This window comes from Rhea americana, unplaced genomic scaffold, assembly GCF_003343005.1.
Source record: "Rhea americana isolate MKP2758 unplaced genomic scaffold, rheAme1 scaffold_795, whole genome shotgun sequence".
Lineage (NCBI taxonomy): Eukaryota > Metazoa > Chordata > Aves > Rheiformes > Rheidae > Rhea > Rhea americana.
The window spans coordinates 1-1124 of record NW_028186973.1 but is presented as its reverse complement, the minus strand read 5'-3'; the positions used below and the strand labels follow the sequence as shown (position 1 = coordinate 1124).

At 65.7% G+C, this 1124-nt stretch overlaps 1 protein-coding gene across 1 annotated transcript in view; it reads right to left on the bottom strand.

Moving 5' to 3' along the window:
• HCFC1 (host cell factor C1) overlaps window positions 1-314 on the bottom strand; it is a 16468-nt gene extending 16154 nt beyond the window's left edge. Inside the window, exon 1 of the mRNA XM_085322669.1 lies at window positions 6-314. Coding sequence (XP_085178795.1) covers window positions 6-191 — 186 coding nt within the window. The 5' untranslated portion in view covers window positions 192-314. The remainder of the gene's footprint in view (window positions 1-5) is intronic.
• Window positions 315-1124: the final 810 nt, after the last annotated feature.

Sequence of the window (1124 nt, the reverse complement as noted above, 5' to 3'; positions counted from 1 at the left end):
TCGACGATGCCCTCGTTGCCGCCCCCGAAGACGACGATGAGCTCCTTGATGGCCACGGCGCGGTGGCCGTGCCGGGGCCGGGGCACGGGGCCCGACCAGCCCACCACCCGCTTCCAGCGGGGCTGCAGCGCCGGGGCGGGAGCCGGGGCGCCCGCCGGCGGGGACCCCCCTCCGGGGGTCGGGGCCGCCATGGGCCCCCTCTGCCTATCCTGCAAGGGGGCACGGCGTCAGCGCGGGCTTGGACGGAGGGATGCACGGAGATCCCCGGCCCCAAACTGCCCCACGCCGGAGGGGGCAAGTCCCCCCGCACGCCCTCTGCTAGCCCCCAGCCCCACCAAGCGCTCCCAACCCCCATGATTTCTCCTTTTCTGCCGTTACTTCTCCGTTCCTGCGATCACCTTTTGGATTTTACAGCCATCGCTGAGCTTTGCGACTCTTTACATCTCTTACGATAAAACCTGAACTCTCTCAATTAGTATTTTTTCCAAATCTTTGGCATTTTTATACTTAACTAACGCTCGTGCTGTTGCATCCCACAAAGAACAACTGCTCCAAACCGCTGCAACTACCCCAAAAAAACCGCACTTTGCTCCCGTCCTGCCACTACCCGCCCCGCGTCCAACTGCCCCCGGCGTCGCACGGCGCCCGGTGAACCCCGGAAAGGCTCCGCGCTCTGCGACTACCCCCCGCTCCCCCGCGGCTGCTTCCGCACCCGCACGATTACGCGTATCCCTGCCAGACCGTGCGGTTTTGCCCCGTTTCTTGCAAGAAACGTTCGTGCGTCAACCCCGGGATAACAAACGCCCCCCCGCCCCGAGTTTCTCTCTTTGCCCCCGCGCAGTTCCCCGCTAAGCCTGCAACTGCCCCCGGGCGATGCAATTAGTCGCCACCTCTTAATTACTTCCACGCTCGCGAAACAGCCCCGCGGGCGCTGCAATTGCTCCCTCCGCCCCCCCCAAGTTATCCCTGTGCCTCCAGAACCGCCCCTGGGGGCAGCTGCAATTGCCCCCGCCTCGCTGCAGTTACCCCCGGGGCTGCGCAAATACCCCTCGGTGCAACGGCCCCGGGACCCCGCAGTTAACCCCCGCCCCATAGCTGCAGCCACCCCGGGGCCCCGCATCCCC